Genomic DNA, 26,289 nt, shown 5'->3' on the forward strand with positions numbered 1-26,289 from the left:
CTTCACGGTTCCCCATCCCGTCATTACATCAGGCAATTTCTGGCCACAGAGAAATGGCTCCTAGTTTAGATGGCTTTACATTTGGTTTGGATGGAGTGTCAGTCTAGTCTAGCCAGATACTGGTGGCACCATAGCTCTATGGTAGACCGCCTGCTTTGCATGAGAAGGTCCCAGGTTCAAACCCCGGTCTCCCCAGTTAAGAGAATTAGGAAGGGGAGTGATGTGAAAGAACCTTGCCTTCAAAGCTGCTGTCGGGGTATGCTAGATCAACGAGTTGACTTACAATAAAGCAGGTTCATGTGTTCAAGTCCACCTTTGAGGTGTGATGGTATGAGGCCTCTATCCTGCCACTGGCGCTTAGAGACCCGCTGACTCTTAGGGCATTCCCGCACACCATAAATGTAGCTTACCTAATGAAGAAGCTATATGCTGGCACCACTACATGACGTCACCCACATCCTGCGTCTGGGCAGCAAACTGCTTGCTACATCCTCCATTTTAAAGCGTTTCTCTGGGAGTCCCAAAAAGTTGGTTCACCACCCTAAAAAGCGCTAGCAACCAGAGAGCAACCAGCAGGCAACTAGCAGAAGGAAGGTATGGAGGCTCAAACATGCTACAGTCCTCTGCAGTGTTCCACCCTCACTCCCGCCTCCCTTGTTCCTGAGGATGTGAATTACTTTTTAAAAAATGGCAAACTTCCTGGAGCAATGAGTTGGCAGACACGCGTGTAAAGTGATGCCAGAAATAAAAGAATATTTCATTCAACAAAGCGTGCCTCTTGAAAGTCCCCCCCTCCCCAAAATCAAGAACGATTTATCAAAGGACTCAGCCGCCTCAGCTACGGTGCCCACAGAAAACCAATGGCACCATAGACTATAATGGGAATTTTGGCATTCCTGCCTTTCTTGGGGCCAAGGGAGGATGGGGGTTTGAGGTACGTCCTCCAAACTTTCAGGGTAGCTCCAGGAGGCGCTTCCCTGACTCCTCCCCAAATCCTTCCACTGGCTCTGGTGCTATGAGACCCACCAATCCTTAAACTATTACTACAGAAAGGAAGGGGAGGGAGAAGGAAAAAGACAGAAAGGGAAGAAAAAGATAGGAATGGACAGAGACACAGAAGGAAAAGGAAGGGAATGGAGAAGGAAGAAGATAGAAAGGGAAGAGAAAGAGAGGAGGGAAAGAGGCACAGAAAGAAAAGGAGGGAATGGCAAAGGAAAAAGACAGAAAGGGAAGAGAAAGAGAGGAGGGAAACAGACATAGAAAAAAAAGGAGGGAATGGCAAAGGAAAAAGACAGATATTGTAAAAGATTTAAAGTGGATCTTGTGTTAAAGGTGGATCCTGGATCTGGAAAAGCTGAAGCCCACACTCAAAAACTACAGAGAAAACACAAATCAGTAGAATCGATTAAAAGTGTACCTGGCATGCCAAGTGAAATGGACTAAAAAACCCCACAAAATCCGGAAATGCAAAAATGCGTTGGAAAAGGCAATACAGGAAGGGTTCGGTTACTTACCGAGGACGGTCAGCTGGGTCCTCCATCGAAGGCATCCCACAGTGACACATGGCTGTGCAAAAACCTCCCCTGCCAAGGAAGGTTTTACCAAGAGGCGAAGTCAAAGAACACATCTCCCAAAGCTCCATCCTTGCCAGATGATGGTGAGATTCTTGAAGAAACACCCAGCCACATGAAGGATCATCACAGAGGACCAGGAAAGAGTTTACCTGTTTCCCACCGAGGAAATTTTACTTATTTGGAACCAGTGGAGGCTACCATCTTGGTTGGTGCTATCCTGGAGTGATCTGCTTGGTGGCTCCTCTACTGTAGATCTGTGGCTGCTATACAAGCACTTACTTTGGAGTCAGTTGCCCTTGGACCCATGGTGATGCGCAGTTAGCACGTGCAACCAGCTTTGCCCTGTGGCGTGATAGCACATTCAATGTGTGGCTGATCTATGCCTTTGATTTTCTGATTGGGTGCATGGCAAAAAAAGAAAAGAAAGAAAATTATATCTGCAGAAGAATCTGTAGGAACTAAGCAACACATGTGAATGCTCTGCATAGTTCAGTCTTAAACATGTTTGTGTAGAAGCCAGTCCCATAGGTTTGTAATTTATTCTGATCTCATAATGAGATCATGGTCTTTTCTTCTTGGGTGCAAAACTTGCAGAGTCTTGGAAATGGCCCATGATGTAGCTTGTTGGTGTTGGCCATTAACCTTTAACCATTGTTTCGTAACAACAGAACACTGATTCTGACATCCAACTTCTCCCTATTCCACGCTCCTGATAGTTTGGTCCCTTTAATTTTTAAAATGCCGAATAAGAATTATTAAATCTGCAATTACATTTATCCAAATGTCGGACTAGGGCTGGGGGGACCTGCCTTCATATTCCCACTCAACCATGGTGCTCCCTGAGTAATCTTGGGATTACTATCGGACTAACCTGCCTCACAAGATTGTTGTAAAGATAAAAGCCTTTGTACCCACCCTCTGGTTCATTTGTTCATTTCAAAAGCCAGACTGGTTTTATTTTATGGAGTCAGTGTTCATGACATCACTAGCCGTGTCCAATCTGAGCTGTGCATGGCTTGCTGCTCCCGTATAATGTAACAATGCAAAAGAACATGGATGATCATGCCGTCTGTTGGTGGGATGTGTGGAGAACACTGGATCCTTCCTGTGCCTTTTCCATAGAGTCATTCCCATGGCACATTTATTACATGTTGTTTTTTTTAAATGTAGCCTTTGAACTTTGCTTCCTTATTGCACTATATTCCTTCCCCCTCCTGCCAATTCTTAGTGGGGCAGAGCGACCTTCATCCTAATGCAGAGGTCAGTGGCAATAAACATGGACTTGCACATTTTATGCTTTTTGGAAGGCAGTTCTGTAGTAAGGCATGCAACCTCTGTGCTATTTGATAAGTAGAAGAGAATTTGAGGGACACTTCCTTTGAGTTTGCTTGTCTGCTTAAGACCTGCCATTGACATGTGGGCCAGTAATATATGGTACAGTCCTCCCCACATGGACCACTTCTCAGACACATGGGGCACTCCCTTGTTTAAAAGCACCCCCAAGCCAAAGTTTCCATTGGAGCCTTCTGCCTGCCTGAAGGCAGACTTTAAAGAGTGGTTATTTTCTAATATAAGCCCATAATACATGAAAGGGCTATACCACATTTCCTGGTATTGACCGAAGAAAGAAAAGGAGGTAAATATAGCAGAGGGTTAGGATGGGCCTCTGGCCTCTGGAGTTAGCAGTTCTGTACTTTTTAATTTTTAGAGTCAGGCAGTAGATTTAATGGAGCAGCTGGATCGATGTATGCGTCGAGGTGTACAGAAATCCCAGTCGTAATCTCAGGTCCAGCCCTAAAGCATCCCAACGCCAATAAAACAAATAGAACCAAAGATCCCCCCGGTGAATATAACACAATAAACTAAAACAGCTCCATTCTGCCTTTATCAAGGCCACTAATGAATACCTTACAGCACTTGCAAAAAGACGCCTCTACCAGCCTGCAAATCTTGATGGCTGGACGGATTTTCCATCCCCAGCCAAACTCGTTCCATGGTCTCAGATGTTTCTTCCTGCCAGGTAATCTGTGCTTTTCTGCTCCTGTGAACCTGAAACCCCTTTGACCGCCGTAAAGTGTAAAGTACCCACGCTACTGTCCGATGCTGCTTATTCCACAGCAAACCGATGCTGAGACCAATGCAAGAAGAGGAAAAGGTTGGCCAGAAGGAGAATGGTAAAATTACGTGTGGCCTGCAGAATTATGTCTGTCTCTTAGTTCATTCAGTTAAGAATTTAAGCAACTCCCCTTCGGTTCTCCAACAAAGGACTCAGAGCAATTAATAATGACATTTAATAAAACCCTAACCATCTATTTGCTTAGGTTTCATTACAGAAGTACTGGATTTCTTTCTAGAGGGAAGGTCTATCCATGATAGCTTAAAATCAATGATTCAGAGGCACTGGATCACTGACTTCCTATTGCCAGAGGACAGCCAGAAAAGAAGGGGCATTGCCTTCATGCCCTGCTTTTGGACTTTCACATTTAGAAATCTTTCGCTGGAAACAGGATACTGGACTCGATGGTTCTTTGGTTTGACCCATCGGGGCTCTTGCTGTTTTTCTTACGCAGAATGGATCAAACCTGTGTTTGGGGAGCAGGTGCTGTAGGCCAACATGTTAATTTGGGGGGATATGTTGAGTAGCAGATAAGAGAATGTTGGTGGGACTCATCATTCCTGTGCAGTACCCATAACTACCTGGGACCTAGATGCTCTACAAAAGCCATAGCCCCTCCCCAAAGCTGAAGCTCAAACCTCTACCCCATATCCTGTCCCATAACTGCATTAAGTTCCCCTTGAAATTTTTTTGAAGGTATGGATTTGATACATGAGTTGAAAAGGTACTGGATCTAGTGAACATGCAGCCTTCACTTTTCTCTTAGGCGTGGTCTAGACATGCAGTTAGGTGGTCCTGAAGCAACAGAGGTGGTAGAATGGCCTAGAATGACTTCAGACTACATTTTAGGCAAAATGAAACTGTCACATATAGGCACGGGGCCAGGCTAGAAAGAGACAGTGTTTGTCTAGCTTTTTCTACACCCAAGCTGTGTCACAGAACTGCCAAAATTACTTTGACTAGACTTCTGCCAGATGGGAAAGATTTGGGCCTAAGTCAGCCCATCTTCCTTCAGGAGAAACCAGTTGTGCCAAAAATGTAAACCGCTACCTTGAAGGAGCTGGAAAGAGTCATGTTATCAAGAAACAACACCCTGTTCAATGTATCAAATTTTATTAATATGCTATCAGTAGAAGCGGATGTACAAAGGGGGTTCTTGGGGAATCCACATGGGGAAGGTATGGGGACGGGACCTCATGGGACAGAAATCAGGCTTAATTTATCAAACTAGCATGAGGAGGGAATCAGGGAGGGATGCACTTGGCTACACGGAGGACTCTCTCCTCCGGAGGGACATCAGCAGTAGGGCCGCTGTGGAGTCACCCGTACTTTAAGGACACTCTGAGCGCCTCACCAACTTCTCGATGACTCGTTCTTCATGGGTCACCTTGCAGGTGTAGGCCTCCGAGCCATTCCAGTCGGTGTCACTCATAGTCAGGTAACTGCTGGCTACGTACTTATCATTCTGCTTGGTGGGCTTGGCTGTCTCCACCCCTTCCGTGATCAGCTTTCCATCGGCCAGCCAGGCGACCTGGATTGCCCCCGGATTAAATTCTGTTATCAGACACACCAGGGTGGCTTTGTTTCTGGTCTGTATTTCTTCAGGGGACGGAGGGAAGAGCATCACCGTGGGAGGTACTGATGGCTGACCTGGAAGAGAAGGAATTAAGTGACAAAGAAATCCAGAGTCTGAAGGGAAGGCGTCCCTCACGGTTGGCTTGTATGTGACCTTCAGAGTCATCAAGAGAGCAGAAGGCCAGATGTTGTATCAGTGCTGCAAAGGACAGGAGGTCGCTCCATTCTGCCTTAGGAAGAAGACCCAAACATTCACAGAAATAAGATTTTGCCTAAGGTGAATGGCCTTTTCCTTCAGGCTTTGAAGGCAGTGATAAAAAAACCATAGAATTAAGCATGACTGTGAGAATCTGCTCTTTTACCAATTCAAAGTCTGAGTGCAAAGATAGGAAATAATCAGCATGAGTGGAATCATTCCAAAATCAAAAAATATGGAGGGGGGGGGATGGAAATCCAAATTCCACTGGACCTCTCCCCCCATCCCTTTATTTTCTACCTGCCCTTAGCCCCCTTGATCACAATGAGATTTCTAGAAAAAGAGGACTGCCCGCCATTTGGAAGCCACAAGGTTTCTTCCAAATCCAAAATTTGGTTGGATTCAGTTATGGGGACTCTGCGGTCTGATAAAGGCATTCTGCCCATGGTCAGAAACACACTGCCCTTGCTTCTGTAGGGAATGCATGACAACAGGTTCTAAAAGCCAAGCCCTGATGAACCTTGGCTCTGATTAAGTCCTGCCTGGGAATGGTTTCCAGTTAACCCCATATCTGCTCTGTTTGGCCAAAGAAATATAGGTTGATCAACAGCTCCCATCATGGTGGATTGATGGATCTGGTGCTCTCACCAGTCACAACATGTTAATTCTGTTTGAGGTTGGGAGGATGCCCTTTTAAGGCAATTTAGCAATGATTTGCAACTGAAGAAGAAGAAGAGTTGGTTTGGATATGCCGCTTTTTACGCCCGAAGGCATCTCAAAGTGGCTTCCAATCTCCTTCCCTTCCTCTCCCCACCCTGCGAGGTAGGGGCGGCTGAGAGAGCTCTGAGAGAGCTTCTCTGCTAGAATTCCTTGAAAGCACACAGCATAGTGCGCGCACAGACTTACAAAGCACTAGTACTCAGGAAGCGCTTCTGGGTCGGCATGTCCCAACAGAGGACAAATCGAAACCCTTTGGAACGGAAGTGTCTTCCGTGAGATTCTGTGGAATCCTTAACACATTCCAGAAAAGAAGTTATTCCCAGAAAAAGCCTAATCCGGGGACACAAAGAGACCCCGAGTGCAACCCACTGAGAGTTCTTACGGCTGGTACTTTTGATGCCCATGGGAAGTTGTAAGTTTAGTGCTTTCAGTGGAGCTCATCCAAGAAGTATGCACAGAGACCTCTGTAAAACCAGCTCTGGAGTTCAGATGTTTAGACAACACAATCCAGGAAGGCGGTGCCTCTAATTTCTAGGAATAATCAGGGAATACTTAGGGTTTGTCTGACAGTTTCCCATTTTTCCAGCCTCAAACTTAAGTGGCTCTCCTCCTGTTCCCAGCAGGCAAAGGATGCTATCAGAAGGCTGTTTGTCATGCTACTCCTCAAATTTGCTGCATTCAGACATGCTTGAAAGAAGGTCTTTGCCAAGGATAGCCAAGCTGTCACCATCAGGCCAGAGGGATGGAACGAACTGGGAGCACAATCCTAATTAGATTTATCCCTTTTTACCCTATCAAAATCAATGGGATTGGATGTGACAGTGAAAGGCATGCTCCTAGGAGAAAATCCTACTAAAGTTTGTAACTTGTCTTGGGCCTCTGGGGAGAGGCGAGGGATAAATCTAATAGACAGACAGACAGACAGACAGACAGATAGATGTAGTTCTTCCTTTTAATAGAAAGAATCTCGTGAAGAGAACTAAGATGATTTCTGGTGCATCTTGGAGCACTTTAAAGAGTAACGTATTTAAAGGTTTTTAAGCCAATGAAATGATTAGAGTACTTGATCAAGGACTGGAATGTCCTGTGTTCGAATTCTCACTTGCCCTTAAATTCACTGGCTGATCTGGGGTTACTCTGTATCTCCCCACAGTTTACTAGAGGAAGAGTTGGTTTTTATATGTCGCTTTTCACTACCCAAATGGAGTCCCAAAGCAGCTTACAATTGCCTGCCTTTCCCCTCCCTACAACAGACACCCTGTGAGTTAGACAGGGCTGAGAGAACTCTGACAGAACTGCTCTGTGGGAACAGCCCTAAGAGAACTGTGACAGGCCCAAGATCGACCTGCTGGCTGCATGTGGAGGAGCGGGGAATCAAAACTGGCTCTCCAGATTAGAAACCACCACTCTTGCTACACCACGCTGGCTCTCCACTCCAGCCGGGTTTGAATCCAGTGGCACCTTTAAAACCCACCAAGTTTTATTCAAGCTATCAGCTCTCATGGGCATGCACACTTCTTCAGACAGAAGAATCTGCAGAACTGTGCAACCACGCAAAAGCTTATACCCAGAATAAAACTTGCTTGGGCTTAAAGGTGCCCCTGGACTCAAACTTTGTTCTGCTGGTCCAGACCAACACGGCAACCCACCGGAATCTACATTAGTGTTGTGAATTAAGAAGGAAGAACCACGTAAGCTGCACTAGGCTCCTTGGCAGAAGGGTAGAAGGAAAACAGAATCGAAATATTTGTGGGTTAGAGCAAGCCACGATCAGATTGCTCATGTGGGAGATGACAGAGACCTTTGGGTGGAACTATCTGGCAGGTTAAGTTAACCCTTCATGCCTCTGGTGAAGCTGCTCAGTACAAAAACATGCACAACCATTTAATTGCTTCCAAATGCCAATTTTAACCCAGTTTTTGTCACTCCTGTTAATTTGCGAACACGTTTACCCCTTTCGAGTTTGTCCCCTGCGGAGTTTGGATCTATGGTCACCTATTCACTCCAGCCGCAGTCCCACTGGTTTGAATGGGATTCCACTACTGGCTTCAGTGGGACTACTCAAACAGACTACGGGAGACAGTTTTATGGGGTGATTCTCAAAAGCTTTGCTCCCCATGTGGGCTGTTTCCCATTTCATTCTGGCAAGCGCCTTTGCTCTGGTTTATTCTAAGGAAGTCTAACAGAGGGAGGGCAGAATTATTAATTTCCATCAATAGAGAAGAAGAAGAGAGTTGGGGTTTTTTTTTACCCTGCTTTTTACTACTCAAAGGAGTCTCCAAGCAGCTCACAATCACCTTCCCTTCCTCTCCCCACAACAGACACCCTTGGAAGTAGGTGAGGCTGAGAGATCTCCGGGAGAACTGTGACTGGCTCAAGGTCACCCAGCGGTCTCCCTGTAGGGCAGTGTGGAATCAAACCCACTTCTCCAGATTAGAGGCCCCTGCTTTTAACCACTCCACCAAGACGGCTCTCCATTCTCCAAGACCAGGGGTAGTCAAACTGCGGCCCTCCAGATGTCCATGGACTACAATTCCCAGAAGCCCCTGCCAGCATTTGCTGGCAGGGGCTCCTGGTAATTGTAGTCCATGGACATCTGGAGGGCCGCAGTTTGACTACCCCTGTCCAAGACCATACACACCATGCAGGCAGGATTAGCAGCACCTAAACTACACCAGCTTCTTAAAAATTCCACAACTCAAATTAATTTCTGCCACATATTTCCATCGGGAGAGAAGAGCTGGAGTCTGAATTTTTGCCCCATCATCAGCCAGTTGGCCAGATTTGGGAGGTCAAGGAGGAGAGAAATTTGAGGTGAGATTGGAGCAGCCTACTGGATTCCCAGTGGTACCTGTTTAGAGAGCCCATGTGGAATAAAGGAGAGAGAGTCCAAGAAAGAAAAGAGAAGAAAACCATGGAAAATTTTAAAATATTTCTGCAGAGAAAGAAAGGATCGTGAGAAAACCAGCAACTTACCAGTGACGATCAGCTGGGTCCCTCCTCCAAAGACGAACCACAGTGATGTAGAGCTGTACAAAAACCTGTTGGCAACATTTCATCACAGAGAAAAGCCACCTTATCCACAGGGGCAAGAGTGGGATCTGGGGCACCAGCTCTTGGCTTTCCTTAAGAGGAACTTTTAGTTGCAGGAAAAAAACTGCAGTTAATGGCTTCATGGGGAAAGAAAAGAAAATTATATACTTCCCTGGTTCATCTCTGGGAACAGACAATAAAGATCCTGCTAGGCATTCAAAAATGTGCCAGACACAAAAAAAAGCTTCTTGCATCTAACTGGTCTTTAGAGTCATCTCATTGCTAATAGTCCGTTTTATGTGAAAACACAATAGATGAGATCTTGATATCTCGAGCTGTATAGGAGAACCATAGATTTGGTATCCATGGTCCCCCCTGCCTAGTGGATGACGAATATGTTTCTTACAAAAGCACACAAGTGAATGTGCATGCAGTAAAGCTTGGTTTATATTCAGGTCTTTTTTAATAGGTTAAACCCAATGCACTGGACCATTCTTGTGACTGTAAAGATGCACTTCCCCAGTTTGCTGCTGATATGGCTCACCCATGAGAGAAACCAAATGCACTAATTTGAAATGGCCTTGTTGAGTTGCTATGAGAAGCTACCACTCAATTTCTCCTGGCATGGAATTTGGGGGCAAAATATCCAGCATTTTTTTTTAATTTGAGGGGGGATATACCTTAATACCAACAAAAGTGCGTTTAGTCAAGGCTATGGTCTTCCCAGTTGCAATGTATGGCTGCGAAAGTTGGACCATAAGGAAGGCCGAGCGTCAAAGAATTGAGGCTTTTGAACTCTGGTGCTGGAGAAGACTCTTGCGAGTCCCTTGGACTGCAAGGCGAACAAACCAGTCAGTCCTAGAGGAGATCAGCCCTGACTGCTCTTTAGAAGGCCAGATCCTGAAGATGAAACTCAAATATTTTGGCCACCTCATGAGAAGGAAGGACTCCCTGGAGAAGAGCCTAATGCTGGGAGAGATCGAGGGCAAAAGAAGAAGGGGACGACAGAGAATGAGGTGGATGGATGGAGTCACTGAAGCAGTAGGTGCAAACTTAAATGGACTCCGGGGAATGGTAGAGGACAGGAAGGCCTGGAGGATCATTGTCCATGGGGTCGCGATGGGTCGGACACGACTTCGCACATAACAACAACAACAATACCTTAATTGCTTTTGGATTTAGTAGTTGGATGGGAGACGACTGAGAAACACTATGCAGAGGAAGGCTGTGGCAAAACTACTCTGTTGGTCTCTTGCCTTGAAAAACCTACAGGGAAGTTAACTGTGACTTGCTGGCATGTGTAGTTTGATCACTGTTGCACTGCATTGTGGAAGTGTAGTCTATCCAAACAAAGTGCAATGGGAAGCTGTTTGATCACCATTGCACTGCATTGACGAAGTGTAGTCTATCCCAAAAAGGTGCAATAGGAGACATCAGAACATCATCTTGATGGGTTGTGATGACTTAGAACACCACTAATAAAGCACAGTCTCCCATCCAATACTGGCCAAACCCATGCTTGTTTCCCCTGGGAGCTCTGAGCTACAATGACCATGCAGCGATATGGAAATAACCTCTTTATTTTGACTATCCCCACAAGGGTTGCAATACATGACGTTAACCTGGAATCTGGCCTACGTTATGTTCTGGCATCAGAAATTGAAGTCATTTGAGTTTATTACCTCCCATTGTTCCTTCTGGACAGATGGTAGAGAGTTACGGGTGGAAAGAGATCTAGTGTTGACAAATTTCCTGTGGTGGCTGAGAAGCTCCTGGAATGACCATTGATCTCCAGACTACAGACTCTAGTCACTGAAGGAGATGGCTGCTGCACAGGATGGACAAGGCATCCTACTCCACTGAGGTCCCTCCTCAAACCTCATCTTCCCCAGGCTCCATCCACACATAACTAGGAATTTTGCAGTTCAGCTTTGGCAACCCTAAATTAGAGATCAGAAGCTGAAAGACTGGTGGATCTCACCCATCTTCTAGAATAGGGGTAGTCAACCTGTGGTCCTCCAGATGTCAATGGACTACAATTCCCATGAGCCCCTGCCAGTGTTTGCTGGCAGGGGCTCATGGGAATTGTAGTCCATGGACATCTGGAGGACCACAGGTTGACTACCCCTGTTCTAGAAGACACCTGGCCATAAGGCTATGGATGTATGGCACATTGGGAGTAGGCCTCATACTGAAATGGAAAAAGCTTACGGTTGCCAGTTCTGGGTTGGGAAATACTTTGTGGGTAGAGTCTGGGGAGGGCAGGATTTGGGGGTAAGGAGAGGGACCTCAGCCATTGTCTCCAGGGGAATTGATCTCTCTTGCCTGGAGATGAGCAATAATTCCAAGGGATCCCCATGTCCCACCTGCAGACTGGCATTCCTAAATGAGCTATAACGCAGCAGGGCTCAGGTCAAAAGTGATTAGGATAGATACTGGAGGTAAGGGAAGGCTGATTCATTCTTGGAAGACAAATATGGTATTCTGTGGATTGAATGTGGATGTAGGGCTGCCCTCTGCCAACCACTAATGTAGGAGAACCATCTATCCTTCACAATGGGATAACAAACAGCATGTGCTTGAGCTTTCAAGAGCCATGGAGGACTAAAGGGGAACAAATAGAACTCAATAGGACTAGTATAGTATCCTGTCATACATACCACTCTGGTTGCGAGTTTATGAGCTTAACTGCCTGTCCTTGGACCTAAGTAACATCCATCCAAAGAGATGCTATCAAAGCCATCATGTTGATCTAACACCACACAGTCGCCCATGCCCCATCCTTTGTCATCAACATAAATGAATTTATTATCTTATTTGCTTTCCTTGCTTTTCTTCTTCCTCCATTCTCTTCTTGCCTTTCCCCCCAAAGACCTCATTATGTGTTACTGGATGGTTATGAATTTTTTTTTCTGATGATGTTGATCCCACTGACCTGGAAACCCTCCTTTCACCAAATGTATAGGTTCTAAATGTTCATTTTCTTTTATTAGAAAACTGCATCATTCATTGACATCCGTGGGCATATAGGAGAGTATAACTCTACACAGAGAATGACTGAATCATCATCTTTGGTTTCCCCAAATTTGAACCCACTGTCATAGGGCTAGGTTGGTCAGACTTTGGTTATCTCAAGTCCTGTCCGTCCCACTACTTCTTACAACTAGATCGCCAAATACATCTAGATGGATTCTTGTCTCTCATACTCATTTACTTCTATAGTGCATTGAAAGGGTATTTGCCAATGAGTGCAGAATAGAAGCGATTTAGTTAGACTGCTTTATTTTAATAATAAATGAATGAATGAATGAATGAATGAATGAATGAATGAATGAATGAATAACTAACTTCCATCATGATCCATTTAGTTTTTTGGATGGTTCTCGACTCTTCAAAATTAACCTGGCTGCAATGAGGCCAGGGAGGTTAATGGAATCCCCCTCCCATAATCCCAATTAGAAAGCGTAGTGCTCAGGAATTATTCTCGGGCCCCCATTGCCAAATAATAGATATTTGTTTATTAGAATTTTTTTTCTTCCCAGGATATATTGGGGCCCTGTTGTCCAATGACTATAGTGTCTCTTGGCTGTTTAAATCATGACTGGAAGAAGTCCTCTGTGTTCCAACACTTGTTCAAGTAAGGGACAGGGTCTTTTTGGTGGTGGCTCATTTTCTACAGACCTTCAACCTCACATTGATTCACTGGGTGCCTAGCATTTTGGTTTTTTAATTTCAAATCACAACACTTTTATTGTCTGGGCTTTTTCTTTTGTTTTCATGGTCTCCGGTGGCAATCTTCTGTACTGTGTGGCTTTTTCAATGGGCGGAGGCTCGCTTTCTTCTGATGTGCTGGTTTGAAAAGGTAATTTCCCTGCTATAAGAACACCACTGTTAAGAGAGGCCTGCTAAAAATCTCTTTGAACCCAAAGTTTTTCATGAAATCTGATTTTATCAGGCTCTCCAAGAACCAACCATTTCCCCACAAGATGTTTTCATACAGAAAGGAAAGCACATGAGCCAATGCTTAAACATTTGTCTTACTCCCATTTCCCTCCACATTAATGCTGATGCAGGAGAAATAATTTCAACATACAACAATGGCATGATCAAGCATGGTTGTGTTTTATTGACGGAGAGGTCAACTAACAATTAAAATTTGATACTGGCGAAAATCTATATGGAGACAGCAAAACCGCACGATTCTGTTTTATTATTCATTATTACAATCAACAAGGATGCCTATGAAGCGGAGGGAAAAGGGAAAGGGTGTAAAATTGCAGGGGGTGCAGAAAGAAAAGTGGGGCAGATGCAGGACAGGGAGAGCCATTTGCACAGCCCAGCTGAATTTTTCCTCCTTATGCAGCTGAGCTCCAGATACAACAAAGCTCTGTGGGCATGAGAGAGTTAAGAGCATTGTGATCCTGAATGGCCCACACTCTTGGTGTAGTCAATCCCTTTGTGAGTCACCTTGCAGGAGTAACTTGTATGACTTTCCCACTCGGAGGGATTCAGAGTCAGGTAACTGCTGGCCACGTAGTTGTTGTTGAGCTTCGTCGCCTTGGTCGTTTCCACCCCGGTAGAGATAGCAGTGCCATCAGCCAGCCAAGTGACAGTGATGTCAGGTGGCCTGAAGCCATCCATCAAACAGACCAGGGTGGCCTTGTTTTTGCTTTCCTTCTCTTCCACAGAGGGAGGGAAGAGGTTCACATTGGGAGGGAGGGAGGGCTGATTTGCATCTGTAAAGGAAGATGGGAGAGGGTTAGCTGTGTGAGTCTGTGTGAGACAGCCAAGGGCAAGGGCGGACAGACATAAGCAGAGCCCTGCTGAATCAAACCAGGGCTAAATCCATTCCAGCATCCTCGTTCACACAATGGTCCAACAGTTGCCCTAGAAGGCCAACAACAGGGCACAAAGACCAAGGCCACTCTTGCCTGGGCTGCCTTCGAGATTTATTGTGGTAGAAGCTTTCATTGGGAACAAACCTGGTCTACAAGAAATGCAGGGAATCTCTCTGCTCACTAAAAAGAACAAAGAAGAGGGAGACCTCAGTACCTTACTGTAGCTTTTGATTCCTTTGTTTAGGACTGACCTGAGAGGTTTTTCTTCTAGAATGCACACCCTGGAACTCAGTATAATATTGTTAACCACGTCTCCAAGAACTGAAAGAAACTCTATTGCAACTTGGTTATCAGTTTCCTGTGCAATATAACTTGGGTGGCCATCAGTAGTTGGATAATTTCTGGAGATTTGTTGGGGTGGAGTCTGGGGAGCGAAGGGTTTGGGGACTGGAGGGACTTTGATGTGTAGAATGTCTTAGAGCAGGGATGGCCAAACTATGACTCTTCAGATGTCCACAGACTGCAAATCCCACAAGCCCCTGACAGGCTGGCAGGGGCTTGTGGGAATTGTAGTCTGTGGACATCTGGAGAACCACAGTTTGGCCAACCCTGCCATACCTTCTACCCTCCAGAGCAGTTGTTTTTGTCAGGGGAACTGATCTCTATCACCTGGAAATCAGCTGTAATCCCAGGAGATTTCCAGCTACCCCCCTGGAGTTGGGAAACCCTAAACATAAGCTGCATTGGAAATCTGATAGCATGGATATTCTGCCCCTCCCCAAGCTGATTGACCGCTTGATGATATACTATGAATACAGACATACAGGAAAGATATCAAGAAAACTGGTTGGCTTAGCCAAGTAACTTGCAGATGTCCATGGATGGATGAGAGTCCTGGGCCGCAGATTTAGGACACAATTTCAGCGGTAGAATAATTGGGGCTAAGTTTTCCAAAAACCAAGATCTCCACCCACATTACTGTAGGCTAATCAAGGTAGGGGCCCAGCTTGCCATGAGGCAGTCAACTTGTGCAGGGACTGAAACATTTTAGACTACGAGGAATCATATCTCAGATGAGCTCTCTGCCCCTGACAAAATGAGTCATCCACTTGAAAAATACCAAGAGGAAGGCTCCTCCTTTCCTTATATGCCAATTGACCAACTGCAAGGGGGTTTCTTCTATGGAGAAAGAGTCAGTCAGGTGATTCCCTCACCAGTAGTCTTCAAGCAGTTCACCAAGAAACATATTTAATATCCCACTGAATAGGAAACTTTCTTCCACTAGACATTCCCCAAGAACTGTTGGGATGAAATGAATAGTTGCATTGAATCATAGAATCAAAGCACCATAGAACTCTAGAGTGGGGGGGGGGGGCACTGATTATAGAATCATAGAACCATAGAGTTGGAAGGGGCCAGACAGTCCATCTAGTCCTACCGCCTGCTCAATGTAGGATCAGTCTATAATGTTCAGGATAAGTATCTGTCCAGCCACTGCTTATTGAATCATAGAACCATAGAGTTGGAAGGAGCCAGACAGGCCATCCAGTCCCACCCCCTGCTCAATGCAGGATCAGACTAAAGCATCCAGGATAAGTATCTGTCCTGCCACTGCTTATAGAATCATAGAATCATAGAGTTGGAAGGGACCAGACAGGCCATCTAGTCCTACCATCTGCTCAATGCAGGATCAGCTTATAGTGTCCAGGATAAGTATCTGTCTTGCCACTGCTTATAGAATCATAGAATCATAGAGTTGGAAGGGGCCATCCAGGCCATCTAGTCCAACTCCCTGCTTAACACAGGATCAGCCTATCGCGTCCAGGATAAGTAACTGTCTGGCCACTTCTAACAGAATCATAGAATTCTAGAGTTAGAAGGGGCCAGACAGGCCATCTAATCCAACCCCCTGCTCAATGCAGGATCAACCTCAAGCATCCAGGATAAGTATCTGGCCAGCTGCTGCTTGAAGATTGCCATTGAGGTTCCATTAAATAGTCTCATGTTAATATTTTATCACATAGTCCCTCTGAAGACAAACTGTGTGCCGCTTCACAGACAATCATGGCTTGCCTTGGGTTTCTATTTTAAAAACCCTGTCTTGACGAATGCAAACAAGAATCCCACAACTTGTGAGGCATCATAATTGACGGGCACAGCTCGTCCGTCCCAGGTAAACACAATATAAGATTGGAACTCCATAAAGACAAAGAGAACTAATCCTGCAATATGAATAAGCAGACTAAATTGCTCTGGATGGAAATGTATCCTTAGATGATTTTAATGGGGCACAAGCATTTATCAGAAAGTGGTAGATACACTAGTTAATGGCTACAGCGAATGTCTGTCTGTCTGTCTCTGCCTCCTGTTTCAATCAAGGATAAAACTTCATGCCTCTAATAGCTATTTCCAGGGGCATGCCAAACACTGTACTTTCAATCCACTTTAAATGCACTTTGGCAATTGTTTGCAAAGGACTTTTGCTGTATAATCCACTTGAAAAGTGCATTGAAGGTGGATTGCAAGCGCATGATTCTGTGTGTTTGCAAGCACCACTTATCATTAAATTAGCATTAGCACTTCTTTTTTGTTTGTTTCTTCCATATCAGTTTATTAAGGCTACCCTTTTGGACTTTGTTGCTACACTTTGGATCAGTCCATGTTGCTGCAGTTTCCACCCCCTTTATTCTACTCTAGCCCCGCTGGTTCCAATAGGATTTCTTACAGAAATGTGGGTTAATGTTGGATAGTGGGAGTCTCCGAATAATCACATTGAGAAAATCTCTTTTCCTGTTATAATTTGTGTCATTCTGAATGGCCAGACGAATTTTACCTGCCTCTGAGTCAACCAAGAAACATTTTCAGGCTCTCAACGGTGTTTTTAAGCAAGCGGAGAATCTGGGTGATTTGGATCACCCCGTTTCTGAGCAGGTTGACCCTTCATGATACGCAATGATTACAATCATCTACAAAGTCTGATAACAGAATGAGGAAACAATCTGGTCCAGCTGGAATAATTTGCCATCCTTAAACGACATTGGCGACACAGTTTCACAGTTCAAAATACATACTCTGGGACACTGTTCAGGATTCTGCCTGAATTGAACCTCCCCGAGAGCTTTTTTAGAGTTTGTGCCCATTGACCTCTCCCCAGAAAAGGTAGAGGAAAATCCTTGATTCTTTTCTGCTGGCTTGAGTGTGAGGAGTCAGGGAGAAGAGGGAAAAAGAAGAAAGAGGGGGTAAAAACAGATCTACTCTGGTAGTGACACTAGAAGGATTAAGGATTCCTAGTAAAGAATCAGCGAGAATACAAGGAGACAAACCCTCGGGTCCGTTACGAGTCAGGGAGAGAAAAGAGGCAAAAATCATTGAAATTTCAAAAAAATGACAAGCGAGAAGGAACGATTTGGGAGAAATGCAGTGACTTACCAGTGACGATCAGCTGGGTCCCTCCTCCGAAGACATACCACAGTGACACAAGGCTGTACAAAAACCCAACACCACCTCCTCCCTTAACATCCATTCAATAGGAAGAGAGGCATCAATGGAACAATGACTTATGCATTTGCTCAATAAATAATTTCCCTTAGAAGCTGGAGTGAATGGAATCTTTAAAAATTATATACTGTCCTAGAGATTCTCTGGGACCAAAAGTCCTGTTAGTTGTTCCTAAGAATGTCAAGCACCACATTTTCCCTGTCCCCCACCCCCAGGGCACTTACCCACCACTGTCCCCCACCCCCAGGGCACTTACATGTGTCCTGGGGAGACTCCCAGAATCTAATGGAAAGATTCTTACCTGATCTTTAATAGGAACCAGCTGCGTTAGGGACAGGCAGGGTCATTCTGACTTATTTTGCTGAGAATCCAGAAGAACCTTTCCATTTTCTGGCAGCACCATCTGGGCCTCTAACATCAGCATAGAAGGGTCAACTTCTCCAGATACATTCCGGCAACTGGGCTGTTCCATGGAGACTGTGCCAAAGGCCAGCCATGTTGGAAAGCCACCTGCAAATTTAGCTTCTTATTGCTCAATGCATCCCATTGCTTGGCCGCCATGTTTGATTGGAGGGAGCTGGATGAAACCTGCATGGAAAGTACATCATCGTAGTAGATGATGTGCAGGATAACTGCTGATTTTGTACCAATGGCTCAGCAGATAGAAAATATGTTTTTGACAAGAAACCAGGCAAGTGAATAGGCAGGCAGTAAAGCTTTTTCTCTGCTCAAATAGTTTCTTATGCCTTAAACCCAAAGCACTGGACCATTCCTTTGACTGTCAAGGTGAACTTCCTCAAACAGATGCTGGTAGGTCTGAACTGATCAGCCTGTCTTGGCATAGTCTTACTGACGGTCTAGGGACAAGGTACTACTACCTGTCACCTAGCCCAGCATGGAATTCAGATTGAAATATATGCTTCCCGCATATACTTTTTCAGGATCTCAAGGGAGAGCAAAACCCTACACTGCACCTGTGGATTGCATCTTATTTTATTTCTGCCAGCACTATGGAATATATGTATACTACAGGCAAAGCCCAGTTCACCCAGGAATACACCAGGTGCTAGGAGCATTGGCAGGGGCTCCTGGGAATTGTAGTCCATGGACATCTGGAGAGCCACAGTATGGCCACCCCAGACAGGAGAGCTCTGAATACTGGTGGGAAGAGACAACTGTGTGGGAATGGTTATCCTCTATGTCATGTTTGTTGGACCTCCAGGGCAACTGGTAGGCAGCCACTGTGTGAAACACGGTGTTGAATTAGATGGACCATAGATCGAATCCTGCAGGGGACTTCTCATGGTTCTTAGGATCTTATGTGACCCCAGCTGCTTGTTGCTGAACTCCCATCTAGTGTTGCCAGCCTCCAGGTAGGATCTGGAGATCTCTTGCAGTCGCAACTCATCTCCAGACTGAAGAGATCTGTTCCCTGAAGAAAATGCTATATTGGAGGGGAGACTCTATGGTGTTGTGTTCCTTCTGAGGTCCTTCCCCTCTGCAAATCCCCACCCCTCCGCTTTCTAAGAAGTTTCCAACCTAGAGTTGGCAACTCACTCTACCCTATCCCCACTTGCCATTATGCCTGTTCCTTTGAGCTGTTCTGAATGCAATGTGACCATTGTACTGAAGTGCTCCAGGAGCACATGAGTGGGCTACCCATAGTTCCGTGGGCTTCAGGTGACGTGTATTTTATGAACATTACTTCTGGATTCCTCCCCCAGACTGTGTCATGTTTAATGTTTGTGGTGTAGTTTGGTGGTGACATTTCCTGCTCCATTTTCCCCCCTGCCAAAAAAAAACTACAACTTTTCTGTGGAATATTCCATCTTGGAGATTCAAAGTATCCTTTATATAGTCCAGAACAGCCTTTCCCAACCTTCTGACCATGGAGGAGCCCCTGAAACAATTTTTCAGGCTTTGAGGAGTTCTTAAGTGATGTTAGCTGGCCACGCCTCCTGACTTTGCCCCCAGAAGTGACATCACCACCAGCATTAACGGGAAGGCTCAAGGAGGACTGAGTGGGGGAGACACAGGAGGTTGGTTTAAGGTGGAGGTGGCATGCAGGTATATAAACCATGAAGGAACTCAACTCAGGCTTGGGAAGGGGAGCGATGGAAGCAGCTGGTTCCCTAGCTTGTGGCTGAGGCCATTAAAGCAGGAGGGGAAAGGACATGGATCCCTGTAAGAGCAACTTGGGGGTCTACAGATCCCTGGTTGGGAATGTCTGATCCTGAGAAATGTGACTTTCTGGCATCAGGAGCAAAACGGGCCCTGCCTGTTACCTCCCATTGCTCTTTTCGGACCCATGGATATCATCTTAGAGTGGATTCACTAATGTGATTTATCAGCTGTGGGATGGTTTATCAGCTGTGGGATGGTTTTGGGCCTTGTGCAGAAAAAGGGGAAAGAGAGAAAGGCTGTTTCACGTCTCACAAAAGCAGCTCATCAGGATAACCAATAAAATGGACCAAGGCCTGGAGAAAGAGAATACCTTTTTTAAAACAACATCATTCGGTTATGGAATTGGGGGGAGGGGTTGTTATAAACATCTCAACTCTTCCTTGGAGGAACAGGGGACAAAAATAAATAAATGTCAATTGTATAATGAAACAAATTAGATGAATGGCAGTGTGGCGCTGGGCTTTAGGGATCCTAGTGGTTTTTGAACACATAGCTGGTAAGAGAGGCCTCATAAAAATCTCTTCAAACCCAAAGTCTTCCATTCTTAGCCATAAATAATCTGTGAGTAGCCCTAACCAACCTTTCACATTCATTTGCGAAAAACCATCTGCCACAATATAAGCCAGGTGGGCTATCTAAATCAGGGGTAGTCAAACTGCGGCCCTCCAGATGTCCATGGACTACAATTCCCAGGAGCCCCTGCCAGCGAATGCAGTTTGACTACCCCTGATCTAAATAATCACTGGAAAAAGTCCTCTGTGTTCCAAGACTTGTTCAAGTAAGGGACGGGGACTTTTTGGTGGTGGCACCTCTGCTAAGAGAGGCCTGCTAAAAATCTCTTTGAACCCAAAGTCTTTCATAAGATCTGATTTTATCGGGCTCTCCAAGAAACAACCATTTCCCCACAAGATGTTTTCGTACAGAAAGGAAAGCACATGAGCCAATGCTTAAACATTTGTCTTACTCCCATTTCCCTCCACATTAATGCTGATGCAGGAGAAATAATTTCAACATACAACAATGGCATGATCAAGCATGGTTGTGTTTTATTGACGGAGAAGTCAACTAACAATCATTTTTAAAAATTTCATACTGGTGAAAATCTATATGGAGACAGCAAGATTGCACGATTCTGTTTTATTAAACATTATTACAACCAACAAGGATGCCTATGAAGCGGAGGGGAAAGGGAAAGGGTGTAAAATTGCAGGGGATACAGAAAGAAAAGTGGGGCAGACGCGGGACAGGGAGAGAAAGAGCCATTTGCACAGCCCAGCTGAAGTTTTACTCTTTATGCAGCGGAGCTCTGGATGCAACAAAGCTCTGTGGGCAGGAGAGGGTTAAGAGCATGGTGATCCCGAATGGCCCACACTCTTGGTATAGTCGATCCCTTTGTGAGTCACCTTGCAGGAGTAACTTGTATGACTTTCCCACTCGGAGGGATTCAGAGTCAGGTAACTGCTGGCCATGTAGTTGTCGTTGAGCTTCGTCGCCTTGGTCGTTTCCACCCCGGTAGAGATAGCGGTGCCATCAGCCAGCCAAGTGACGGTGATGTCAGGTGGCCTGAAGCCATCCATCAAACAGACCAGGGTGGCCTTGTTTTTGCTTTCCTTCTCTTCCACAGAGGGAGGGAAGAGGTTCACATTGGGAGGGAGGGAGGGCTGATTTGCATCTGTAAAGGAAGATGAGAGAAGGTTAGCTGTGTGAGTCTGCGTGAGACAGCCAAGGGCAAGGGCGGACAGACATAAGCAGAGCCCTGTTGAATCAAACCGGGAGTCTCTATATTCCAGCATCCTCGTTCACACATTGGTCTAACAGTTGCCCTAGAAGGCCAACAAAAGGGCACAGAGACCAAGGCCACTCCTGATCTTGCCTGGGCTGCCTTCGAGATTTATTGCGGTAGAAGATTTCATTGGGAACGAACCTGGTCTACAAGAAATACAGGGAATCTCCCTGCTCACTAGAAAGAACAAAGAAATAGGGAGACCTCAGTACCTTACTGTAGCTTTTGATTCCTTTGTTTAGGACTGACCTGAGAGGTTTTTCTTCTAGAATGCACACCCTGGAACTCAGTATAATATTGTTAACCACGTCTCCAAGAACTGAAAGAAACTCTATGCAACTTGGTTATCAGTTTCCTGTGCAATATAACTTGGGTGGCCAGCAGTGGTTGGGTCATTTCTGGAGATTTGATGGAGTCTGGGGACGGAAGGGCTTCTGGAGGGACTTTGATGGGCACAATGTCTTAGAGCAGAGGTAGCCAAACTGTGGCTTTCCAGATATCTACGGACTACAATTCTCCTGACATGCTGGCAGAGGCTTGTGGGAATTGTAGTCCACGGACATCTGGAGAGCCACAGTTTGGCCAACCCTGCTATAGAATCTACCCTCCAAAGCAGGTATTTTTGTCAGGGGAACTGATCTCAATTGCCTGGAAATCAGCTGTTATCCCAGGAAATTTCCAGCTAAACATAAGCTGCATTTGAAATCTGATAGCATGGATATTCTGCCCCTCCCCAAGCCGATTGACAACTTGATGATATACTATGAATACAGAGTTATAGGAAAGATACCAAGAAAACTGGTTGGCTTAGCCAAGTAGCTTGCAGACACCCATGGATGGCTGAGAGTCTTGGGCAGCAGATTCAGCACACAATTTCAGGGGTAGAATAATTGGGGCCAAGTTTTCCCTGCATGTGCCAATTCCGCTCCTTAATGACTTCCAAAACATGCAGCCATCATATTAAGGGACCTGGCTGAAGTCAGCATGTAAGGCACCATGCAGGTAGAGATTCCGAAGAATTGACAGGTAAGTAGGAGTGGGGGAAGGCCAGAGGAATGGCTGAGAATCCAGCCTCATAGAACCATAAAGTTGGAGGGGGCCACACAGGCCATCTAGCCCCACTTCCTGCTCATTGCAGGATCAGCTTAGAGCACTCATGAGAAGTATCTATCCAGCCTCTGCTTAATGACCACCAGTGAAGGTGAGCTCAGCTTCTCCTTAGGCAGTTGATTCCATTGCTGAACTACTCTGACTATGAATTCCCCCCCTCCCCCAATATCTAACTGGTACCATACTCCTTATTGTAGGTCGTATCGTCTGCTGGCCAACAGGAACCTTTCCTTGCCCTCCTCTAATGACAACCTTTCAAATACTTCAAGACAGCAACCATGTCCGCTCTCTGCATCATCTTCCCCAGTCTGAACCTCCCCAAGTCTCTCCTGCAGTTGATAAGTATCATACTTAGAGCAGGCAAAACTATATTTCTTCAAACAACCCAGAACTGAGTTGTATAAATCGTTGTTGATGGCTACTAGCTGAGTTTTCATTGTAGCTCCTAAAAGAGAAATAAACCTGCAATATGGATTAACAGGCATAAGCCCTCTGGACAAAATAGTAGTTTAAAAAAGGTACTGGGTGGGGGGTGAGAAGAAATTAAACAGTCTAAGAGACCTGGTGAAGAAACAAAGAAGTAAGTATTATCCTTAAGGTGACCAAGCTGTGGCTCTCCAGATGGCCATGGACTATAATTACCATGAGCCCCTGCCAGTTTGGCCACACTCTTGTGACCAGTTAAAACCCTCCCACTTCCTGCTGTGGTTTTCTGAAGCTGAAAATTCAAAACATACTTCAGGAAATTCTCATTTATCAGAATGCCAGATTGTATGCCACAATGCACCAAAACCTCACTCTGCTATAAAATCCAGTGGATACAAATAAACATGAACTTGCAAATAACCACCTTACAGCATCTAAACAGACAAGGGCTGTATCACTTTTGAAAATATAGCCAAAAGACTGCCGTACAATTTGAACTCCTTGAATAAGAGTTTGATTGGGCTGATTAGAGTCAAGACGCAGAACGTCTCTCTGTCTCTGTCTCTCTCTCTCTGTCTCTCTCTCTCTGTCTCCAGATTGTGAGGAATCACATGACACATGAATTCCCTGCCACCGATAAAAACATTCCGCACCCATTCCGTCTCCATGACAAAACTTTTAATAAGAAAGAGGAGCTGTTTCAGTCATGAAAATGAAGCAGTTAACTGTTTGTGGGTAATAATCCCTTGCTAATATTTGACCACACAGTCCCTCTGTAGACAAATTTCGTGGAGTAGGAAAAATCATGGCCGGCCTTGGTTCAGAACGTTTAAAATCAAACTGTTTTGACAAATGCAAACAAGAATCCCTCAATTTGTAGGACATGATAATAGGCAGATACAGCTATTGTATCCGAGGAAATACAATACCTGCTTGTAGCTCCTTAAAAAGAAATAAACCTACAATATGGATTAGCAGGCATAAACCCTCTGGACGAAATTTATCCTCAGATCCTCAGATATAATGTACCATAATTTAGCAGAATTCCAAACAACTGGGAACAGCTTTGAACACCGCTGACCTCCCCGTTGGGTGGGTTGGATGGGGTTGGGGGGTACTTGTGGGGTTGTATTTTAATTTGATGCGAACCACCATCAGCCAGCTGTATATTTATTTATACATTTATTTATGTCTAAATAAATACATAAATAAAGCCGTTTTTATAACTATAGCCTATTGTCATCTATCGATCTATCTGTCTGTCATCTATCATCCATCCATCCATCCATCCATCCATCCATCCATCCATCCATCCATCCATCCATCATCAGTTTGTCAGTCTTTCTATCATCAATTTCACTTAAGGGTAAAACCTCATGCATCCATTAGCTATGCTATCTATGCGCTTTCATGCATGCTGAATAATGTGCATTCAACCCACTTTCCATGGCAATTTGGCAATTGTTTGCAAGGGGATTTTGCGGTTTCATACGGCCAAAATCCGCTTAGAAAGTGCGTTGAAAGTGGATTGCCAGGGCACTCTTTGGTGTATTTGAAAGCCCCGACTTCTCTGAATTGTCAAGTCACCTTTGGAATTTTTTCACCATAGTCTTTGGATCCACATATAAGACTGCAATTCACACCCTATTTGTTCTAGAACGGCTCAACTGACTTCAATTGGATTCCTTGCTGAGAGTGTGAATTGAAGGTTGACAATGTGATTTTCAGAATAATCGCTCCAAGTAATTCGCATTTCCCATTCTGTTTTAATTTGGCATCATTTAGAAGAGCAACGATGCCAGCTTTATGTGCATCTGAGTCTACCAGGACACATTTGCAGGCTCTCAGTGGCATTTTTAAGCAGACCAAGAGTCTGACTGATCCCTTAACTTACTCTGCCCATTCAAATCATTTACAAAGTCTAATAACAGAATTGGAAAACAATTCAGCCCAATGCACAAGTTTGCAATCCTTATAGGATGAAACTACATTTCAAAGTCCCTCCTCTGATCAGTCTTCCGTCATAAGAAAGCTGATATTTAACACCCAAAGGGATTTTCCGGAATTCGTGCCCATTTCCCTCTCCCCAGAAAACGTGGAGAAAAAAACACAATCTTTTTCAGCCAGCCAACTTTCAAATTTGAGGAATCAGGGAGAAGAGACAGATAAAAGGGGGTTGCAACTTTCTATTCTGGTAGTCTGGTGATCCTGGAAAATTCAGTTCCTATGAAAGAATCGGCGTGAAAACAGGGAGAAGAAACCCAAGGTCCAGTTGGGGTCGGAGAGAGAAAAGAGGCAAAAATAATCAAATTTTCAAAAAATGGCAAGCGAGAAGGAAAGATTCGGGAGAAATGCAGTGACTTACCTGTGACTATCAGCTGGGTCCCTCCTCCGAAGACCCACCACAGTGACACAAGGCTGTACAAAAACCCATCTCCAGTTCCTGGCAGAAAGAAGCCCTCAACACACATTCCGCATGGGAAATCACAAATGCATCAGACAGCAACAGCGACATTTAATTAGAAGCATTATTTCCCATTTTCATGGAAGCCATAGTTAATGGATTTTATTCCATTTTTTAAAAGATATACTGGCTACTTCCTTGGACCACAAGACTAACATCCTGTTAGCTGTTCCTAACAACATGAAGCAGTCACTTTCTTCTTGCATCTTACCTGATTCTGATCTTTTAAAGGGGAATTAACTCGACTAGGAATTGGCCCAGTTCTTCCCAGTCTTGTTGACATGACTTGAGCAGAACTGCAGGTGTTTCCTGAGAGTTCTCTCCTGGCTCATAATTTCGGCACATGAAGGTCCATGGCTCTGCGAACATTCCGTTTATCATTCCACGCCTTGGGAATGGTCATTTCTAGGACCACCCATGTCAGAAAGCCCCCTTGGAAGGTCACCACCTCATTGTATACTTCAATCCACTGCTTGGACTCCATTTTAGAAGGTCGGAGGAGGTCCTGGTTCATTGTAACTTGAACTGAAGAACCAAGCTGCTGGTTTGACACCAGTGGGTTATCCACTTTACTGGATTAGGAATATCATTTTTAAAAGAAGCCTCACAGGTGATTATGTAAGTCCCGAAGCTTTGTCTGTGCTCAGATAAGGTTTTTCTTTCTTTCTGTACATTAAACCCAAGGCACTGGAGCATCCCTTTGACTATAAATATGAACTTCCTTAATTCACTGCCTGTACTTGTTGAGCCTAGAGGAAATGAGGTGCAATCT

The 26,289-nt window shown here is 45.0% G+C and overlaps 1 protein-coding gene and 1 gene segment (V, D, J or C); both read right to left on the reverse strand.

Annotated features, from left to right (window-relative positions):
* Positions 1–4,786: 4,786 nt before the first annotated feature.
* LOC143823103 (immunoglobulin lambda-1 light chain-like) overlaps positions 4,787–26,289 on the reverse strand; it is a 134,232-nt gene continuing 112,729 nt past the window's right edge. Inside the window, exons 3-4 of the mRNA XM_077309022.1 lie at positions 9,158–9,192; positions 4,787–5,340 (exon numbers count right to left, since the gene is read on the reverse strand). Coding sequence (XP_077165137.1) covers positions 5,021–5,340; positions 9,158–9,192 — 355 coding nt within the window. The 3' untranslated portion in view covers positions 4,787–5,020. The remainder of the gene's footprint in view (positions 5,341–9,157; positions 9,193–26,289) is intronic.
* The window catches only part of LOC143823102 (immunoglobulin lambda variable 5-37-like), a 56,441-nt gene continuing 43,466 nt past the window's right edge, over positions 13,315–26,289 (reverse strand). Inside the window, 2 exon segments of the V gene segment in view lie at positions 13,315–13,950; positions 17,482–17,515. Coding sequence covers positions 13,619–13,950; positions 17,482–17,515 — 366 coding nt within the window.

Source organism: Paroedura picta, chromosome 13, assembly GCF_049243985.1.
Source record: "Paroedura picta isolate Pp20150507F chromosome 13, Ppicta_v3.0, whole genome shotgun sequence".
In the NCBI taxonomy this organism is placed as follows: Eukaryota; Metazoa; Chordata; class Lepidosauria; order Squamata; family Gekkonidae; genus Paroedura; species Paroedura picta.